The sequence below is a fragment of the Crocodylus porosus genome, unplaced genomic scaffold (genome assembly GCF_001723895.1).
Source record: "Crocodylus porosus isolate Cpor-Errol unplaced genomic scaffold, CroPor_comp1, whole genome shotgun sequence".
NCBI lineage: Eukaryota > Metazoa > Chordata > Crocodylia > Crocodylidae > Crocodylus > Crocodylus porosus.
Genome location: NW_017728916.1, coordinates 14,102,724 through 14,121,472, shown reverse-complemented (window position 1 = coordinate 14,121,472; position 18,749 = coordinate 14,102,724). Strand labels below are relative to the sequence as shown.

At 42.2% G+C, this 18,749-nt stretch overlaps 1 protein-coding gene across 2 annotated transcripts in view; it reads left to right on the top strand.

Moving 5' to 3' along the window:
* The window catches only part of DIAPH2 (diaphanous related formin 2), a 686,654-nt gene that overhangs the window by 51,178 nt on the left and 616,727 nt on the right, over window positions 1-18,749 (top strand). For both annotated transcript variants that reach the window (XM_019536467.1, XM_019536466.1), the window contains 5 exons: window positions 6,429-6,503; window positions 6,589-6,658; window positions 12,153-12,289; window positions 13,892-14,000; window positions 15,274-15,384. In XM_019536467.1, the coding sequence (XP_019392012.1) occupies window positions 6,429-6,503; window positions 6,589-6,658; window positions 12,153-12,289; window positions 13,892-14,000; window positions 15,274-15,384 (502 nt within the window). The remainder of the gene's footprint in view (window positions 1-6,428; window positions 6,504-6,588; window positions 6,659-12,152; window positions 12,290-13,891; window positions 14,001-15,273; window positions 15,385-18,749) is intronic.

The following is an 18,749-nucleotide window of genomic DNA, read 5'->3' as shown; positions in this document are numbered from 1 at the left end:
CCCAACTATATCATCCCAACTAAAGCATTGTCCACCTGGATCTCCAGTGCTGGAGATTCCACAGCCTCTCTGGATAACCTGTTCCAGTGCTTTTAATACCCTCGTAGTATGAGTTTTTCCTGATATCAAACCTCAACTTCCCTTGCTGCAACTTGAGAGCATTTCTCCTTGTTCTGTCATTTGCCACCACTGAAACAGTCTAGCTCCATCCTCTGGAAGCATCCTGTAGGTAGTTGAAAACTGCTATTATTAAATCCCCCCTCAGTCTTTTCTCCTCCCTATTAAGTAAGCCCAGTTCCCTCACTTTCTCTTGTAAGTTTTATGGGCTCCAACCCCCTAACCATTTTCATTTCCCTCTGCTGGACTCTGTCCATTTTGTCTACATGCTTTCTGTAGTAGGGGGCCCAAAACAATACAGTATTCCAGATGTAACCTCAATAGTCCTGAATAAAGGGGAAGAATCGCTTCCCTTGATATGTTGGCAACACTACTAATGTAGCCCAAGGTACTCAGAGTGGGTGCCAGCAGCGCTGGAAGGATGCTGCATCTACCCCAGATTTTGCCACAACTGAGCTCTCAGTGCTGCTGCAGCCAGCTGCCTAGCTTAGCTCAGCTCTTCCGGGTGCATGGGTGGAGGCAGGGCATTGAGCCCGGTCTGCGCCAGGAGGCCGCCGACTCCAGTACTGGGAGTGGAGCTGCAGCAAAATTTGGGATGGCTGCAGCCTCCTCTCAGTGCTGCTGGTGCCTGCTCTGAGCCTTGTCCCCTGCCAAGAAGAGCCCCACACAGACCTGGCTGCAGGCCCCCCCCCCAACTGCCCTGTGCAGATCTGGGGGCTCTGCCCTTCTGGGGTGTGCGCAGTGGCTGGAGTTGCCTGCCCCCCCACTCTTAGATGTGGCTTTGCTTCTCCCACCCCATCCGGGCAGCATGTGCCCCTTCCTTCACTGTGTGAGGGTGTTGGTCTTCCCCCCATGTCCCTTCCCTCTTCCCTCCCATTCCACCACAATGGACTGATTGATCAGCTGGTGGCAGCTGTATTGGAAATTGGATTGGGAAAGCCTTCTTAAATGTTGGCTATCATTAGACATTAGGGCTGGAAGAGACCTGGATCATTGAGTCCAGCCCCCTGCCCCAGGGGTAGGAAGTCAGCTGGGGTCACTAGATCCCAGCAAGAAAAATGTCCAATTGACTCTTATAGGAATCCAGAGTAGGTGCTTGCACCACCTCTGGTGGCAATCTGTTCCATGTCTTGGGGGCTCAGACTGTAAAGAAATTCTTCCTTATGTTCAGCTTGAAACAGTCTTGGATAAGTTTGTGACCATTTGACCTTGTCATCTCATGGGGCGCTCTGGTGAACAGGCATTCCCCCAGATGTACATCCCTTACATACTTTTAGGCAGCCACCAGGGGGACGCTGAGCCTGCACTTTTCCAGGCTGAAGAGTCCTGTAGTTCTCATCCTCTCATCATAAGGCCTGTTTTCCTGCCCTCTGATCATGTGCCATAGCTCTCCTCTGGACTTTCTCCAGCTTCTCCACATCCTTTTTAAATTGTGAAGCTCAGAAGTGGATGCAGTACTCCAGCTGCAGCCTCACTAAGGCCAAGTACAGTGGGAGTATGACATCCTGGGATTTGCTAGAGAAGCATCTATGGATACAAGCCAGAGTTTTGCTTGCTTTGCCAGCTGCAACATCATATTGGTGGCTCATATTTATCTTGTGGTCAGTAATGACCCCCAAGTCCCTTTCGGCCATGATGCTAACAAGCATAGCAGTGCCAAGCCTATAAGCATGCTGCGGGTTTTTCTTCCCAAGGTAGAGTACCTTGAATTTTTTGGTGTTGAAGGCCATCGTGTTTTCTCCTCCCATTTTCCTTGGGTGTGGACACTTTTTTCCCCCAAAGTTTGGTGTCATCAGTGAATTTGGCCAGCCCGCTTCTGACACCAATGTCCACATCAGTAATGAAGATTTTGAAAAGGATAGGCCCAAAGACGGAACCTTGTCAACTACCATTCTCTGGGTCTGACCTTAAAGCCAATTCCCCAGCCAACAGACTATGATGTAGCCAAGGTTGCAGTTGGCCTGTTTTTCTATAACACGATTGTGGAATACCAGATCGAAAGGTTTTTTAAATTTGAGATACAATGTCAATCTCTACTCCCTTGTCCAGGTGATATGTCACCTGGTCATAGAAGGAGATGAGATTGGTCAGGCAAGACCTACCTGCAACAAGCCCATGCTGGCTATCCTTCACGAAGTTGCCTTCAGCCAGTTTGTCAAGAATGGTCTCTTTGATTTTCTCCAAGATCTTCCCAGGGATGGAGGTCAGGCTGATGGGCCTGTAGTTCCCCAGATCTACTTTCCTCCCTTTCTTGAAGATAGGCACCACATTGGCCTTCTTCCAATCCTCGGGCGTTTCGCCTGAGTGCCATGAGTTCTTGAAGATCCATGCCAGTGGCCGAGCTATGCTGCTTGGCAGCTCCTTAAGTACCCTGGGGTATAAGCTGTCTGGGCCAGCTAACTTGAAGGTGTCCAGCCTCTCAAGGTGTTCCTTCACATGGTCAACGTTGATGTGGGGTAATAGTTCTCCCTCGCCCTGGTTGTCACATACCGTATTGGGCAAGGCCGTCCCTTGGGGTTGGTGAAAAACCAACACAAACTACCTGTTGAGCAGGTTGGCTTTTTCCTGAACGTTGGTTGTCAGTTGACCCATGTGGTTTATCAGGGGTCCAGTGTTACCCTTGCTTTTCCTCTGGCTCCCCACATATCTAAAAAAGGATTTTTTATTGTCCTTGATAAGTGTAGCCAGGTGGAGTTCAGTTGCAGCTTTGGCTTTCCTGGTTCACTCCCTACAGGTCTGGGCCAGTGCAGAGTACTACTTCTTTGGGGTGGATCTAGGCTTCTATCCATTATAGGCCTTTCTTTTTAGATGCAGGAGGTCCACTAGCTCCCTGCAGAGCCAAGGTGGCTGATGTGCCCTTTTGCTGCCTTTCTTCCAAGGTGGGATAGACAATGCTTGTGCTTTCAGGATTGCTTCCATGAGGAGTAACTGCTCATCCTGAACACCCCTCCCCTTTGGGTCATGGTCCCTTAGGGCCTCGCCAACAAGTCTCCTGAGCTTGTCAAATTCAGCTTTCTTGAAGTCGAGGACTTCTGCTTTGCTGACTGACTTGCTTTATGGTGGTTGGTGAAGGTGATCAGCTCATGATCACTGTCTTTCAGCTTCCCTTCGATTGTTAGGTCACTGATTAAGTCATCCCCCTTTGCCAGTACCAGGTCAAGCAGAGTACTCCTTCTTTGGGGTGGATCTAGCCTTCCATCCATTATAGGCCTTTCTTTTTAGATGCAGGAGGTCCGCTAGCTCCCTGCAGAGCCAAGGTGGCTGATGTGCCCTTTTGCTACCCTTTCTCCAAGATGGGATGGTCATCCCTTGTGCGGTCAGGATTGCTCCCTTGAGGAGCAACCACTCCTCCTCTTGGACTCCTCTTTCAGTTGTCATGGTCCCTTAGGGCCTCAACAACGAGCCTAAGTTTTCCTGAAGTTGAGGACTTCAGTATTGCTGACTGACTTGCCAGCTTTACGGCGGATGGTAAAGGTGATCAGGTCGCGGTCACTATCACCCAGCTTTCCATCGATTCTTAGGTCACTGACTAGGTCATCCCCTTTGGTTAGTACCAGGTCCAACAACGCTTTACCTCTCATTGGCCCCTAGATGTCTTGAGTTAGGTAGAGCTCGTCCACGCATGTGCAACTGATCGGATTTGGCCGTGATCTCTTCCCATGAGATGTCTTGGTATTTGAAGTCTCCCATGACAGCCATGTACTACGAGTGTGCAGCTTCAGTCAGTTCCCTGGAGAATTCCTGGTCCAGCTCTTGTTTCTGGTTAGGAGGTCTGTAGTAGACTCCTACCATGATGTCCCCTGAGCCACATTCCCCACGTATTTTGACCCAGAGAGACTCCACTCGTCCTCCCTGGGTGTCGGTGTCAATTTGGAGAGACGTGCAGCTGTCCCTGACATAGAGAGATACACCCTCACCCCTTTTATCTGCACGATCATGCGTGTACAGGGTAGAGCCATCTATCTTTGTGGCCCAGTCATAGGTGGAGTCCCACCAGGTCTCTGTTATCCCTATGAGGTCGTAGTCTTTCTTGTTTGGCAGGAGGACCAGTTCCTCCTGTTTATTTCCCAAGCTCTTGGCACTGGTGTACAGGCAGGCAACTGTCCCACTGGGGGCCCTTGCCTTCCCTACAGATCGTTCCAGGGCTAGGGCAGGGCTGGGTTCCCTTCAGTGCCTTAGCCTGCTGGATTTACAAGGGTTGCCTCGTGGGCTAGTAGTGTCGATAATACCCCCCAGCCCCTGGCGGGCTTAGTTTAAAGCCCTGTCGAGCAGGTCAGTCAGTCTGACTGAGAAAAGCCTCCTCCCTAATGGGGTGACGTGGAGGCTGTCTCTCCCCAGAAGACCACTGCCTCTCTCACCAAAGAATGGACTGTGATCATGGAAGCCAAAGCCTTCACGATGACACGAGTGTCAGTCTTTGGTTGACTACCTCAACTCGTCTCTCCCTTCTTAGCCCATGACGCACAACTGGGAGGAGTGAGGAAAAGACCACCTGCGTCCCCCAACCCCTAAGCCATGCTCCTAGAGCCCTGTAATCTCTCAGTACCCAGCTGGGATTGCTTTGAGCAGTGTCATTCGTGCCCACATGGATAAGCATTGGGTAGTGGTAGGAGGGCTGGATAATCTTTGGGATCCTCTCTGTTATGTCTTTGATGTGGGTCCCCTGGAAGTAGCAGATCTCCTGGGTTAGGAGGTTGGGGCAGCAGATTGCCCTCTCATTCCCCCTCAGGAGGGAGTTTCCCATGATAACCACTGTATTTCATCCTAGGGAGAGTAGGGGTGGGTGATCCTTCCAGGCCTGCAGGAGCTGGTATCTCCACAAACTGTTGCAAAGCCCAGAGGGGAGGGGATCTTGGTGCGGCAGGCCTTGGGGCCCTTGATCACCTTGGTCCAACCGCCTGGCTGGACAGTACGGGAGATTCCCCAAGTCCTCCCTTGTCCTGGGAGGTGACCTTGGTCTATCCTCTGTCTGCAGGGGGTGAAGGGCCTGGCAGTAGGAGTCTATCTCCCACTTGCCATCCCTGATGGCATGCAGTGTCTGGACTGCAGCCTGGAGCTCCTCTATCTGGCACTCCAGAGACTTCAAAGTGGAGCAAACCTTGCAAGGGGAGGTGGCCATGCTCCTGGTCCCATGAACCTGGAAACATGCCAGGCAGCTCCAGCAGCCAAGAGCCAGAGGCTCTGTTTGCGTGGAGCCTGGAACCATGGGTTCCATCATGGTGGAGGCCTCTGAGGTGCCAGAGGGGGAGGCCGCAGACTGAGGGGACCCTCTGGGTGTGGCGTGTGCCCATCCACATTGTGCTGCTGGTAGGCCGACTAGTGATGGGACTGCCTAACCTAGGGGGCTCACTAGCAGAGCTGTGGGTCCTCCCGCTCACCCTCCTGCATTAACTCCTGCACTAACTCACATGCTGGATCCAGAAGCGCACCTGTTTGTGCGTCCTGTTTGTGAGGTCCCAGCTGCACGGCTCCCTGTGGGGCTGGGCGAAATAGGAGCCGGGGGTGGCATGACCCTCTTCGGCTCCACTCAGCTGCCTCCCTGCTGGCTATGCCCCTCCCACCATGGGCTTACCTTCAGGCAGGCTGGGGCTCATCAGGGGTCCTGGGGTCTCTCTTTGGAGGTCCCTGGGCTCACAGGGGCATAGTGGGCTTTCATCCATGTGTCTTGACAGAGTGTAGCTTCTGCCATTGCTGGCCCCTTTTTAAAGTGTGCGCATGTGCAGGTGGGCCGGCCAGTGCTGTGCTGCTCTTGGCGGGGGGGCTAACGAGGTCCTTCCCCCACACCGAAGGAGAGGACAAGTGCGTGCCCCCCACAGCCTATCTCATGCTGGAAGCCTGGTCGCGCAGATTGCTGGGGGGCTGGGCCAAGTAGGAGCAGGGGTGGGGGGGGGGGCGGTTGCGTGACCCTCCTCAGCTCCACTCAGCTGCCTCAGTGCTGGCTATGTCCCTCCCCCCACAGGCCCCTGCTTACCTGTGGGCAGGCTGGGGCTTGTGGGGGTCCCTGGGCTCATGGAGGCACAGTGGGCTTTCATCCATGTGTCTCACGCCAGAGCCGGGACCCGAGTGAACATTCCTTGGTTTCCAAATGAACATTCCTTGGTTTCCACAGTATGATAGGAAGAAACCTTTTTTGTGGGTTTTAAAAGCAGGATATTCTGTTGCGACTATAATGAGTTATTAGTTGATTGAACATGACTCTATCATCATAAAATATATTAACATTAAGGGAAGGATGACTATTTTGAAATGGTGCACATATGACAAAATGAGATGAAAGATTATAGTTAAGATATGTGTATTCTTTTTTTCAGCTGGGTTAACAATTTTGGACACGAAGGTCTTGGACTTCTGTTGGATGTACTGGAAAGACTATTGGACAAGAAACAGTAAGATCCTAATTGATTTAGGTAATAGAAGTAGTTGAGGAAGCTGCTCTTAAGTCTTCAAGTAATGTTTCATTTTTATTTCAAGGCAAGAAACTATCGACAAAAAGAATCAGAATAAACTTATCCAGTGCTTCAAAGCATTTATGAACAACAAAGTAAGGAATGTTTTTTTCATTTTATGAGATAATGGCATATTGTTCTTTGCAAGAATGAAAAATCTGATACTGCATAGCAATATTTCCTCATATTTCTTTCATTTACTGTCCTCTGTCAAGTGAGACATGCAGAATGAGAGATACTTAAGTCCTTAGTTAGTTCATTGATTGATAACTGAATTTAGATATAATGTAGACTTTCTAGTCTTCAGCATCTAGTTCATCTGTCCTCAGTACAGTTTAAAAGGGCATTTCATTTTTTTTTAATGAATTCTGGTGGTAAGTGAAAGTAGAAACATAAATTGCTAAGTAGCATGGTATGTTGTGGACCAAAAGTGAGTTGCTTTTTAAAAATAGTTCCATAGAACTGAAAGAAGCCTTATTTCATCCTATGCTTCCTAGCATGTGCTCTTTAGTTGTCATAAGATGCTATAAGGCTTTTCTTCCTAGCTTCTAAAAAGAACCATGGAGAAAATTCTTAAAAAGTTAAGGCTGCCAATATACTTGCTTGTTTAGAGTATAGAGTAGTGGACAGACTATGTTGAGTATTAAGGTAATTTGTTACCATTGGTTATGGAAAGCATTTGGCATTTTTATGTAAGTGTTGAAGTGGCTATTAAAATGCAGTTCACAGAATTAGTTCATCTTTTGGTTGTGGAATGTTTCTTACTCAATTTGAATATTAAAAAAGATAATCAGCATACCAAAAGTACTGGGGTGAAAAATTGGGCTACTTCCAGTGAGCAGGGTTGGCAACAGATAGCCTGTGGGTCAGATCTGGGCAACAAAGAGATTTGATATGGCTTGGGAAAGTTTGATTTGCTAAGGAGGTTTGATGGCATGGAGCTGCATTGTGCCACCTATCTCTTCCTTTGCTATGCCTGCTCTTAACCTTGCTCCAGAGGAGATGGGGGTATGCACAGGCAGGTGGGTGTTCCAGGGATGGAGACTTGCAGCCCATGACTTGTGCTGTGTCTCAGAGCGTTCAAACAGAAGTGCAGCTCCCCACTGTATTTGATAATGCTTTGCGGGAAAGCATTCTGAGTTGCAACAATCCCCTGGACCAAACAGAAATGCACTGTTGGTTCTGAGGGGAGGGGAATCTAGCTGCTGGCCTGTAGCCGGTTTCCTGTAACAATATCCCCTCCTCCCTGCAAGGCTACAGAGTTTTTAGAAAGGGGGGGAGGGGAAGGGAGCAGTGGGAGCTTGTTCTAGGAGTTCCTCAGCTGGTGCTTCAGGGTGGGGTGGGTGAACTGGAGTGGGGGGGGGGAAGGATGGAGGAAGGGGGGCTCCAGTACACCCAGTCTCCAGCAGGGGCTGAGAAATTGCCAGACCAAACTCCTCCTGATCTCTTTTCCCACTTCCATTCTGAAAACAGCGACAGGCTGGGCAGGCAGGGAGACAGAAGTTACAGAAAATGCTCTGTTTTGAAACATGTTCATCAGACCCCTTATGCAATGAGGGTGCTGATTTTCACCCAATTGGCTACTTTTGGAGCTGTCTGCAGCCATTCACTTGTTTGGTTACAGCTACAGACCACTTTCTGTGGCCAGATCAGGCGAAAATTGTCACTTCTGTCTGCACCCAAAGGGTGGCTGTGGCAGCAAAGGGTTGGTGACTGCTGTTGTAGAGAATTTTTTTTCCAGCTATAGCAATGGAAGGAAAAATACAAAACAACAGAAAAATGCTTGGGTTTCCAAAGCTAAGAACTTTTTTTTAAATTTGTGTAATAAATAAATAAATGCACATCAAGAGTTACCAGCCCCTGATGATTTCAGAGAAAAGTGGGTGTACTTCACAAGTTAAACTTTGTTTTTCTTTTCTCTATTTTCAACTTCTACAATTGGTCAAGCAGTTTGAGTATAGTTTTAGCTTTGTGTAATTGTAGGAAAGGAGCATATTGCAGTTGTTGTTTTCAATTAACAACAGAACATTAATTTTCCTAATAATGAGGGAAATAGGTACATAATTAAACTTGTATTAACCAGTCTTTAAAACCTAAAGGTATTAATTGAAGGGAATACATCTGAATAATCTTTTTCAATACAATTGACTTGAAGTGGGAATTAATCAGTTTCTTTTAAAGGGTGGTTTTACTGTTCATGAAGAGTTTGTAAATAACTTGTCTGAGCTGTTTTATAGGAGTTGGACATTTGGATCATTTAAGACTTTTAATTGCTCATAACAAACTGCAAAATGTTCCATTAATAATGCGTACTTTTCAGTTATATGCTAAGTGTAGCAATCTTTTACCATTACTTAGCTTTATTGCTGTTACTTAATGCACTATTCTGTATTTTTAGAATATGTAATCCATTTGTGAGGAAAAATAGTGTTAAGTACATGAAGAAAAAATATGGTTTTTAAAATGGCTTGTTAAATAATATAGCTATCATTGCAAAGACATGTGATCAGTTTTACTCATGTGAGTAGACCCCTTGAACTTCCGCTAAAATGCGTAATTTCTATTCATAAATGTTTGCAGGATCTGATGTTAATACAGGGGTATTGCATAGCTATGGCTCCTCTTCAATTATACAAGTCTCTTGGACACTGTCCTTAGAAGAAGGAAAAGAATGTGATTAGAAATCTAACGTTTTCTTTATCCATCTCATTTTATGGCTGATGTTTAATCCCCTTATTCTTGATTATATTTATGCCACTTTCCTTTTCCTTCTTTTCTTTTACCTTACCCTTGATTTCTGATCTTTAAACGTTTTTTTCCTGACCCCTTTTTCTTCATAGTGAATTAATGTTGCTCTATTTAGAAGTAGCTGATAATAATATAGGGATATCCAGAGTTAAATGGAAGAGCATCTTAGTTTCTTCAAGTGAAAATAACTTTAGTAAGGAACAGAAACCAAATAAAATTTCAGCATCTGTTTGTTTGTTTACAGGATGGAGGGTAATATATCAATTATAATGAAGTAAAAAAAAGATGAAAACAGTAAAATATGAAGTAATTCAATGTAACATCAAGTAATATTTTAAACATGTTCACTATGTTAATATTAAAAGAAATGGGAAAAAAAGAATGAATGAGAAACAAACCATAAAAATTAGCTGAGGATAATGCTCATATGGTGTATGTTAAAAGAGAATAGGGAGTGGAATTTTTTTTCACGAGACATAGCAAAAGAGCATCGTGTTTACCAGGAGTGTCAAAAATCTCGCCTGTGAAAGGACATCAACTGGCCCATCTTGATGGACCACCTGTGGGGCCAGTCTGGCCACCCTGCATGCCAGATCCAGTGCCTTCAGCACTTGTTCTGGTCAGTCTGGACTGTGCTGCTTGTGCCCAGTCTAAGGTGGGTGCCGGGTGCGTGCAAGTCTGTGGCCAGAGCAGGTACTGTGTGGGGCACAGACCCAGACTGGTAAGCTCTGTGGGCACTGCATTCAGCCTGTGATGGTGGGGGGAGGGTCAGATGAGTTGTCATTTCTAGTCACCTGTCTTGTTTGTAACAGCTGGGAAGTGACAAGAGTGTATGGCTATTAAGGGTGTGCAAAGTGGGCTGTATTCAATTTGGATTCAGATTTGGCTCGATTCGAGGGACAGTGATTTGATTCGTTGATTTCGATCACTGTCCCAATTCAATTCCACTGAATCTGAAGATTCGGAGAACTGGCGATTTGGCCATAGACACACCTTTTAAATGCTTTTTCTACATTTGTTGAGGTACCAGGCGTGACTTGTGAATGCTGAGATTGTGAGGCATATGGAGTGTCCCACAGGAGTGTGGGGGGGGAGGGGGCCATGCTTGGTGGCAGACCCAGAAGTGAACCAGAAGTATTTCTAGTCCACTTCCGCGTCCACTGCCAATCATGCAGGGAACCCCACCCCTGCATCTCCCCGGCTTTGCAGTCAGCCGCAGGGGGATGCCAGGTACCTCCTCAAACCCAGGATGCACCAGTTGCTGAGCCAAGGGGTGGGAGAGTGCTTCTGGTCTACTTACAGGTCTGCCACCAAGTGTGCTGGGGACCCCCCTGCACTCCCGTGGGACGCTCCATATGCCTCACCATCTCAGCATTCATGAGCCGCCTGGTACCTTGAGGGATGTAGAAAAACATTTAAATCTGTGTCTATGTCTGAATCATTGAATCTCTCCGAATTGATTCGGAGGTTTCTGATTCAATTGGGGGAGATAAAAGGGTCTCCTGTTTCGATTCAGAGATTCAGCTACCAAATTGGACCGAATCTCTGCTGAGTCAAATCAGCAACTGAAGCTTTGCACAGCCCTAATGGCTATCCTGTCACTTTTATTTGCTATTCATTAAAGAGCTATGGTATTATAAACTCTATCCTTTTTTTTTAAAGGTATCTGTCATACCTAAGTTATGGAGCACTTTTTTTCTTCAAATTTTGCCTGCTTAATATTCCTTAGTGGGTGCAGTAGGGACATGAAACATTAAATGAATCAGGATATACTTAAGTCATTCTCTAGTATTACATTTAATATGCTTTGTCTACTGGAATTACAGACAGATCTTGGTAACAAGTTATGATTTGTGCTGTACCTGTTAGATGTCTGATTCATTAATATTTGTACTTTTCATTGTCAGTACAAAACTGAATGTTATAAGCAAATTAATGAATGCAGATGAGATAACACATTTGAATTAGCTGCAAAAACTGAGAGAAGGATTGTTACTAAGTGAAGGGAAATGTATTTTTGTTTCAGTGATAAAATGCCCATTGACATGAACAGTACCAGGTGTTTATTCCAAGGCTATAAACAGATGTTGCATTCATCTGCTACATTCGTCACAGGACTAGTTGTGCCATGACTTGTCCTAGAATGGACAAGTTGTGGGATTGGCATATCCATATGTGAAAGTTGACTTTGAGTGGCTGGATGCACTGCTGCTTTTCTGTCAGCAGATGGCCAGAGAGCATATTTACAAGCATAGAAAAATGGAGCTGGAATGGACTTCATGAAATTGTCTCTTTCTAGTCCTTTGCTCAAGGCAGGATCATCCCTGACATCCCACCAAATGTCTTTCTAACCTTCTTCTGAAAATCTGCATCAGAGCATGCTTTGCCCTGGTCAAGTGTCTGTAGTTGCCCCTGACTCTTTTAAGTCTGAGCAAAGTGCCCACTGGATATGCAAATTGTGAGTGGCAGATTTTTTGTGGAAGGGATTTGGGTGTGATTTCACTGCACAGCTAATGCCCCTAAATGTAGGAAAAGAGCTGTCTTCGGTACTGAGACCATTTTTAGCCATTGGTTTGGATTAGGAAAAATGCTGTAGAACTTCATTCAGGTATGTATACGGCTCTTTATTTTACCATTCCTGAAACTGATAACAGTTGTCTTGTAGAGAAAGATTATTCTTCAAAACACTTAATTGTTCCATAAGCAGTCTGAAACTTATGCTGAAACGATTTTCATATTGAGACAAAAGTACTCTAAAACTAGTTTTTGAGTTGTGTTAGGCACTTAAATTGAGGAAGATATAACCTTTCACTAAGCGTTTATTGTTTGTTTCTTTTTAAGTATGGATTGCAAAGGATTCTAGGAGATGATAGAAGCCTTTTGTTACTAGCAAGAGCAATTGATCCAAAGCAGCCAAACATGATGACAGAAACAGTAAAGATACTTTCTGCTATTTGTATTGTTGGAGAAGAAAATGTGTAAGTAATATGTTGAAGAGATGCTAACCCCACATTCTTGAGGTATTTGGGAATGAGAAATGTTTTGCTTGTCAGTGAATGACAACTATTTAGTTTACTTTTGCATGCTGCCGGCTATTTTGTGCACTTCAGATCCTTTTCTGGTGACTTAATAGAACAAACTGGTGGCTATTGATAAGATATTATAAATTATTCACTTATCTGTGTATTTTTGGTATAATTTTCTTTTTAGGCTTTTATTGAGAAGAAATCAGTTACCTATTTAAATAAAGAAAACTGTTTTGTTTGGAATAATTTCTATATTGAACTATCCTTCAAGTTACACTGTTGACATTTGTCACATTTACACAAAAAACAGTGTTCCTTACTATAATACAGAGTTTAAATCAGTTTCTTATAATCCACTTTTGATAGTATCCAGAATGAGACCTGTTTGAGCCTAATGTTTGTTGCTTTGAAACTCAAGTTAAATACATATTGAAGATGGCAGCACATTGTTTACAAATGGAAACGTGGATAATCTGAATATACTTCCAGTCTTAAAGTGGCTGTGGATGATAAAGAGAGAGTATTAGGCTTGTGGAAAGTATTTCAATTTTGGAGCAATTGTCAGACAATCTAAGAAAAAATTAAGATGCATGGATATATATGGGTCAAACCACTATGTCTTTGTATAAGAACAAATTTTACTTTGGTAATCTGTTTAAATTCTCTGTTTTTAGAAATTGAGAATTTAGATAATGGTAACAAATTTACATCATTTATTTGTTACTTTCCTATTCTATATGTAAGCTTCCACATCAAATAACTACCTTCTCTCAGGGCCTTTGTTTTGTTAACTAAAGATGGGCTATTGAATCACAGAATAACAATATAGCTAATAACCTATCAAGAGTTAGTGCTCATGTTCTGCCAAAGATGGCAGTAATATCTAAATGTCAAAGGTTGCAAAATTAGGTGGTATTTTTCTTTAATTTGGAGAACAGGGGGCAGGAAAGGAAGAAATTATGAATGCCTAAGAGTTATTCCTTTTGATTGAAATATGTATTTTTTGGTTTCCCAGCATTTTAAGTCATTTAGGCTGCTTGCAGATGCTCAACCTCCCCTGCTCCCCCCCCCCCCCCCCCCCTAAATTTTATCGGAAGAAATACCGTGTTACTTCGACTCGGCTCTAGCATCTGTATAGTTCGGGCACTTCAGCAGGGCTTTTTGGCGCTTTTATCTAATAGCTAAATGAACTATATCTAAAAGTGCCAAAACCCTAACCCCCACTAAAGCACCTGATCTTTACAGACGTCGGATGAGCCAGTCCAACTAAAGAGGGCCTCTTCTGGGCACGTGCAGGGCTCGGTGTGGGAGCATGCAGAGTTTAAAGTAAAGCGCTGTTTTTGAATGTCTGCAAGCAGTCTCTGCTCCTTGTGACTTTTTTTTTCTTTTTTGCTTTGGGTTTTGTTTGTTCGTTCGGTATCTCAAGTGGGGGGAAAATAGTTTACAATTTATGTTATTTTTTCCAGCAATCAGAAGGAAAAGCTTATAAGGTAGTTAAGGATGCTTTAGAACTGTGCATGAATTGATCTTTCTCATTTCTCCCTCAACACTCAGTCTTGATAAGCTTTTAGAAGCTATAACTACTGCGGCTGAGAGAAATAACCGAGAACGCTTTTCTCCAATTGTGGAAGGGTTGGAGAACCATGAAGCTTTGCAATTACAGGTATGTTTGCTTTTGTTTTGGTTATCATCTGATTGTTGGATCTCTTAAAAACAACCTGAATTGTTAAACTAAATGAGAAAACTTGGATCTGTTGCATATTGTGTTTTGTTAACATTTTGATTTTGAGAGAATTGTTTAGGTCAGCAGTTTTTTCGTAATTCTTGAATGCTGGATTGAGACTTCAAAGCAAACATTATTCTTTTAACAACTTGAGAAACCAACAGCTAGCTTAATTGTTTGAATATCCTGTCATTGATATATGCATTATATTTATCAAATGACTGTTTAATGATATTACCAAATGCTATTCATGTACTACAGTTAGTCTTAATGATGCTAAAAGGGAAGTTCCTGTTAAAGGCTTTTATTATTACCTCCTTGATCCAGATACCTGCTCTTGAGCAAAGGTACAACTACAAGACTCATTAACTTGTTACTGACAAAAATGTTCTTTGCTTGTATTAACACAAGCCATTAAGCTAGAATTTCTTCTGGCGAAAACAATCATAGCAGATGGCATCTTTTCTCTCTCTTAATTTCTGATTGGACATGTACTTTGGCTTGTTCAGTCATGTCATAGTTGTAAGATAATGAGTCATTCAAGCAGACACAATGATGATGCACTTATAGGCATATACAGTATTTGGAACCTCTGCCAGCTTGCTGGAGCTGTAGAGAAGACCATACTTTTCAAAGAACTTCATAAATAAAAATGTTAACACACTTAAGGTGTTTCAGTAAAACTAAATGGTGAATTTAATTTAAAAAATAAGGAGATTTTTAACCTGTTGCTTATTTTTTATCAAGCAGATACTGATTTTCATCTTGCTTTCCATCTTACTTTCAGTTAACATCTTTTACCAAATGTGGTTATTTCCCAGGAATCTATTTTCAGTTTTTAAATGTGTATTAGTACTTTTAACACTAGATTGTCTGCTGGTTATAAAACAAAGTCAGTCTCATGATCTTTATCAGGTTATTCGTTTTTTAAAACATGCTGCTGAAAAATAACTTCCTGGGATTTAAGCTGGGGGAGGAGGTTACTTAAAAGTTCCAATAACCTAAACCACCTGGTGTTGGAAAACATTAACTGTTACTAGATTTCAGTTTGTGTTCTAGGACTTTGCTGAATATTACAGAGACATCCTTCTTTAATAACTGTGGTATGCAATAACGAAAAAGATTTTAAGGACAGGAAGGCTATGTTGCCTTATGTAGGCCAGGTGTATATACTGAGAACTGTATCTTTAAGATTAATACTTTTTGATTACAGGTGGCTTGCATGCAGTTCATAAATGCCCTTGTCACCTCCCCTGAAGATCTTGATTTTAGGATACACTTGAGAAATGAATTTCTTCGCTGTGGATTGAAAAACATATTGCCTGTAAGTAGTCCTGCTTTATTTACTACCTAAATATAAATACTTATGCACCTTTATATTATAACAATAAAAATAAATCTGTTTGAGGCAGCTCAGTTGAATGGATTAAGAGAGGCATTGCAACAACATAAAGTAATTCGTAAGCAAAGCCCTTCCTACTATTCTGGTTATTTTTTGTGTGTGTTTTGGACCTGGTAATGTTTTAATAGTTTTATTTTATACTCGTGCAGTAAAGCACAATATGTTCAAAAAATAAAAATTGCATGTCAGGGAATAACTGGTTTGTTTGTTTTTGCACATCACAATGAAACTATCAGTAATTAATTATTACATAATAACGATGAACCCAACTAACTTCCCTTTTATTATGCATGAAAAGGTTTTCCATTTTTCAAATGAAAGTTGGTATTTTTAGTTCTGGAATCAATATAGGCCCGTTGTCCTTTTTAATTAGCTTACCACAACTTTTGAAATATTATTTTTTGTATTTGCTAAGCTGCTTCTGTAAACTTAAAACCAAAAGAACAAAATAAACAAAATGCAGGTATCAAATTAACAACTTTTTTTTTCATCCTGAAGATAATCTTATGAATGAAAGGCTTAGTGAGGCTGGGGGTTAGTGACCTTTTTAATAAACATGCATTGATGTCTAATACTCTATTTCTTATTGTGTTAAATCATGAATATAAGTTTTAGCACATGTTTGCTAGTATGAATACTTTATTATAATGGCAGTGCAGAACTATTTTGTGGTTGTCAATAAAGAGAACAGAGGATCCTAACAGTTCTTCAGCCTAATGGGAATAATTTTAGTTAGAAAGGCGAAACAGGGGCCAGCCAAATGCTTATGACTGTCTTAATATCTATAGTTCACTTTTGGTAGGTGGTTTTGGAATGATGTTGTAGGGGATCAAATGCCTGCAACAGCTCATCAAAAAACAATAGCACTTGTAAAATAAGAAATCAGTTGCGTCAGTCCTGATAGTGGAAATTTGTCTAGCTGCATAGGTGATCACTGATCAGTCTGTGATGTTTAGGATTTTTAATGCTTTCACTTTCGGCAGTGCAGATTGTATAATTAATAAGCACATACACTTCTGTGTTTACTCGAAAACAGGTAACTAGGATTTAAAGTACTGAAGCTGCTGAGCTGTTTGCCACAGAGCATGCCTGAAGATAATAATATTTGCTTTACTTTTGGCAAAAGTGACAGAATACAGACCGTATGCTCAAAGGGATCAGTTTTTCAGTCTCTAGTAATTTTGATTATTTGGTGTAGTCAAGAACTTGGATCTGCAACCTCAGTTAACACACTTGAATTCAAATGATTTATTTACTTATTTTTTTTTTTACTATGTCATTGTTACCCTTTTCTTTTTAGGGTAGATATTTTGAAGGTTATTCTGTTAAAGCTACTGGTATAAAACCCCCCCCAAAACAAACCAAACGAACCCCCCAAACCAAAAAAAAATTGCGTTCTGTTGTCTTTTTAAAAAACTCTCTCTTTTAAAGTGAATCAGCGTCTCAGCTTAAAGAAATTCTTGCTTTTTTTGCCTTTGCTATGAAAAGGCTTAAAATTCATTGTTTTTATTTTCAGTTATGACAGTTTGCAAATGGTAACCAAAACTGCATTTAAGTAACTTTTTGTTTGAAGAAAAACATTAAACGTCAGTGCTATTTTTAAATAGATTACTGGATTCTTTTTTTTAAAAAAAAAAAAAGCCTAGGTCTTCTGACTTTGGAACAACGAAGAAAAGAGAAGGATCATTGAAGGCATTTGGCTCATTTGTTAATTTCTTTAATGAGCTTTAATTGGTAAATCTAGCTGGTCATGGGCCACTTCATACAATTTGCATTGCTTTCTCATATTTTTAAATCATATAATTGAGGTCCAATACATGTCTTTTAAGATGTGAAAATTAAAATGCCCAACTGTTTTTGAAGAAAAATACGTAAACAGTATTTAAAATTGTATTGATTACATTTACCTTTCTGGTTTGATGATGAAACCTTTTTTTCTGAACATAAAGATACAATTTTCTTTTTCTTGTTACTTACTTGATTTAATGTCATCTTAGTTACAGTAAGTAATTTACTTGTTTTTCCTTTTTTTAAGAAAGATCTCTTTGATAAGGCATCACAATCCAACTTTACATTTTGAGATCAAGGTTTTGGACTAAAAGCTTCTGAAATAGAAGGCAGAAAAGGCAGCTGCTTTTGATATGATTTTCTGATGTTTGTTCTTGTTTACTGATCTTTTGGTGGATCAAACTTATTTTGGCATAGGAGACTCATTAGACTCATGTGAAAAAGTGAAATGAATGTTACTGTCATAACTAAGTTGTGAATTACTGTAGGAATGCTTTTAGGTTAAATCTAGTGATGATGAACTTGCCTTTTTTTCTTTTTTTGGTATTTTGGTCAAGTTGTACTGAATAATGTTTGATTGAATGTTTTTCCATTAGGTTCTTGAAATTTAATTTTTTTTCTAGTTATTGGTAGAATTTCACAGGAAAAGAAACACTGAAGAGACTAAACTAATCTTTTTTACAGTAGTAGTCTTTGAAAGAACACTTTTGAGTTCCATGCTTATTTAAGCTTTAATTTTAAAGTGGTATATATCAGTACGAAAACCTTGAGTGCCTTCTAACTGAAATACCTCTCCCACATGAAAATGCATACTTGTTTGATTGCTGGGAGTATTTTTTGGCATCAGGAAACTGATCAGTGCAAGTGCAGGAAGATGCCTTAAGAGGGAGTTGGCAGTTTACATTTTTCAACATGTACTAATGGCTGACAGGGCAAGGATTAATTGCTTGCTTTCCTTTTAGGACCCTTCTACATGTTACAGTTATTGCATAATTAACTGGTTAAATGCAGAATTAAGTGAGACCAGCTACACATGCAAAGTACTTGTCATGCTATTAAAAGCTCCAAACAGCTATGAAGTTTGGCCTCAAAATTGTGCGCTCATTTATATAGCTGGTTACTATACAGCTTCATATAATGTATTCCATGCTACATAGAAAGCAATTTGCTGGTCCTCTGACATTCCAGGGTGCATTGCTCCATTTCCAATATATAAACTTCTCTTAAAAAGAACAAGGAGGAAACCCTTGCCAGAGCATAGTTCGGACTCTTAGGTTCATTCTCCCTACCCAGCAGGAGAAAACTCTTGTCCCCCCTGCCTCCCCGCCATGCATGCATAGAGCAGATGGCCAGGGACACCCCTGCCATGATGGAGCATCTTATGCAGCAGCAAGGCTGGGGGGAGGGGGGAGGGATGGAAGGGAAGCTTAGAGAGCCAAGGATACCTTGCCTAGCCACAGCGCATTCTGCCGAGCAGTAGCAAGCACAGTGGGACCCCC